Source organism: Silene latifolia, chromosome 11 (assembly GCF_048544455.1).
Source record: "Silene latifolia isolate original U9 population chromosome 11, ASM4854445v1, whole genome shotgun sequence".
Lineage (NCBI taxonomy): Eukaryota > Viridiplantae > Streptophyta > Magnoliopsida > Caryophyllales > Caryophyllaceae > Silene > Silene latifolia.
Window position 1 is genome coordinate 202,016,703 of NC_133536.1, and position 3,036 is coordinate 202,019,738.

The 3,036-nt window shown below is 41.1% G+C and overlaps 1 protein-coding gene across 1 annotated transcript; it reads left to right on the plus strand.

Moving 5' to 3' along the window:
* Positions 1-676: 676 nt before the first annotated feature.
* Positions 677-1,450, plus strand: LOC141614686 (uncharacterized). Its single transcript, XM_074433429.1, has 2 exons — positions 677-976; positions 1,088-1,450. Exons 1-2 carry the CDS (start codon positions 677-679, stop codon positions 1,448-1,450), a joined length of 663 nt encoding a protein of 220 aa, XP_074289530.1.
* The last annotated feature ends 1,586 nt before the right edge of the window (positions 1,451-3,036 follow it).

The window sequence follows — 3,036 nt, forward strand, 5'->3', positions numbered from 1 at the left end:
AGCTTATGACACAGTGGAATAGTCCTTTGTTGAACAACTGCTAGATGCTCTTAATTTCCCTACTGAGTTTAAAGAAATGATATTGCAGTGTATCACTACTGCAAGTTTTTCTTTATCTCTCAATGGGGACATGTTTGGGTACTTTCAAGGTAAGAGGGGCCTCAGACAGGGAGATCCACTATCCTCCCTGATTTTTACCTTATGTGTGGAGTACCTAACCAGGACTTTGAAATATGCAGCTGATAAATATGAGTTTAACTACCACCCCCTATGTATAGAACTAAAACTGGCAAACCTAATATTTGCAGATGATGTACTTCTATTCAGTAGAGGGGATGCCTGCTCCATGATGCTCTTGTTAAGATCTATCTCTACTTTCTCCAAGGCATCTGGACTACAGGTAAGTGCTGCCAAATCGAATGCCTACTTTGAAGGAGTCCCAGAGCACATCAAACAGAATATTTTGAGGGTGTCTGGTTTTGTGGAGGGACTGTTGCCTTTCAAATACCTTGGGATGCCTATCCAGACCACAAGATTGAAGAAAAATGATTGTGAGTGCCTGGTTGAGAAGATATGCAGTAGAATTCATAATTATGGGGCAAAGAAGTTCTCTTATGTTGGGAGACTGGTGCTGGTAAAGGCTGTGCTCTCAACTTTGTACTCATATTGAGCCTCAATGTTTGTTTTCCCAAAAGGGATCATTAGCAGAATAGAAGCTACCTGCAGAAACTTCTTGTGGGATAAAAGTGCTGATTACAGGAGAGTACCACTTGTAGCTTGGGATAAGGTGAGCTATTCAAAAGAAGAGGGAGGATTAGGGCTAAAAGATCAGGAAACTATGAACAAGTCTATGATAGGCAGACTGGTTCATTGGATCATGGAGGAGAAGGATTCAATCTGGGTGCAGTGGGTGAAAAAGAACTATTTAAAAGGAAAGGATTGGTTGGAATATAAACCTACTGCTAGCTCTAGTTGGGTCAGGAGAAGGATATGCAAAGTTAAGGAAGAAATGCTCCCTGGGTATAATGATGGTACCTGGACTGCATAGTCTAAGTATGTTCCTGCTATGTGCTATGAATGGCTAAAGGAAAGAAAACCTGCTGTTACATGGTATAAATGGATCTGGAATGAGCAAGTGACACCAAAGCATCAATTCATGGGGTGGCTGTATGCACATGGAGCTATGAGGACTAAGGATAAGCTGATTAAGTATGGTCTGGATGTTGATGACAGCTGCTTTATGTGTGAACAGGCTACTGAAAGCATAGACCATCTGCTGTGTGATTGTATATACAGTAGAAGGGTCATGCAGGACATGAGTCAGAAGATGCAGATTAGCTTCCCTGACACTGATATGCTAGGTTGGTGCACTCAGAGGACAGGTACGAAAGTGCAGCAATGGGTGCAGGTTGCATTGCTGTGGGGGACAGTGTATAATATTTGGCAGTAGAGGAATAAAAGCAGGATGGAGGGGATGTTGTTAAGGCCTGAAGGAGTAGTAAATCAAGTCATTGAGGAGGTTAAAGCAAGGATATGAGGAAGGGAGTTCCGAGTACTCACTAAGACGGATTTAGATTGGCTAAAACATAAGAAATTATACGTAATAGATGATTAATGATGCTTGAATACCATATGTACCTATCTTTTTGATATTTTATATACATACTCACATTTTACCAAAAAAAAAATCATATCATATCTCCTAATCACATGTTACTAGTATAGACACATTATAAATCATTCATCCTGCAACATCATTATTCATCATTCTCATATACTTTTCCAGCAATTCCAAACAACATTGTAAACCAATTATCATGCAACATGCCTATTCACAACACTTTATCATTCTCCACATTCCTCATTCCACCACAATCATTTTGCAACATTTCTATACAACACATCATTCAACATCTGCAATAGAACATTAGCAAACACATAGCGGTCCCATGACACCCCATAGTGACCGGTTCAAAATTGTAGGGTGAGTTCGCGACTCTAGGACGTCTCCCAAGTCTTTGCATTAGCTCCTACAACTTCTACCCGGGTTCATTTTAGTTTGACTCCCTATGTTCATTAGGTTCATTGGTTACAGATTTCAGAATCGTCACTCTGATACCACTTTGTGACACCCCCATACTCCAAGTGCCTTGTCAGGACCACTTAATGTGACACCCCCATACTCCAAGTGCCTTACTAGGACAACTCAGGTATAGGAACGTCACCATCTCCGTTTCCCGAGGCAATGATAATCAAATGACAATAAAGAAATAGAATTTAAATAGTAATAAAGTTTAAAGTGAATTACATAGCCAAATCCAAACTAATAAAAAATACGATACATGTTCTCAAAAACCAAATGTCTAAACAACTAAAGTATGACAGCGGAACACTCTAATCAGCTCGTGGTGACGTATCCCAGCAAGCCCAAATGCCTCTAGTCAAACCTGCTCAACAACTGCTCACCATCCCCGAATGGATCACCACAGTTTTACAAAACAATAATGGGGTTAGTACTAGTTACACAATACAAATCACAATACAACAAATACCAAACAACTCAATCGTCACATCAAACTCCAGTCTCCATAAACAATCTCCACATAACTGACTACACACTAAAGTGTATAGCCCTGCCAGAGTACCCATTGCAACAAGTAATCCACACCGCCAGTGGGGGACCGCAGCCATACCCACCAAATCCCCGCTCATCTCTATCGAGCGATAAACCTAAGTCCATTAATGTGCACATCCCTTCTGTGGCGGGTTCCACAGAAGGCAAAACAAGGGCGTGAAGTCACTCCCGCAAGTGACCTCACTCAGCCAGGGACGCACTCCGAAGAACACAGGCAGATACACAGTAACCATAACACCAAAATCAGCAACCGTCTGAATCAATCAATAATATACAATCACAACCGTCTGAATCAATCAACAATCACTAACTACAGCACAATTCACCACACATATCATGTAACTAATACTGAGTAGGGAAAACCCTACCTGGAATGCAACACAAACAGCAAACGATCTAGC

What these genes read in the sequence shown, in the direction of transcription:
- LOC141614686 (XM_074433429.1), top strand. Translation starts at nt 677, where the DNA reads ATGTTTGTTTTCCCAAAAGGGATCATTAGCAGAATAGAAGCTACCTGC. An exon ending in CTACTGCTAGCTCTAGTTGG is followed by an intron (nt 977 to 1,087) that starts GTCAGGAGAAGG and finishes GAATGGCTAAAG; the next exon opens with GAAAGAAAACCTGCTGTTAC.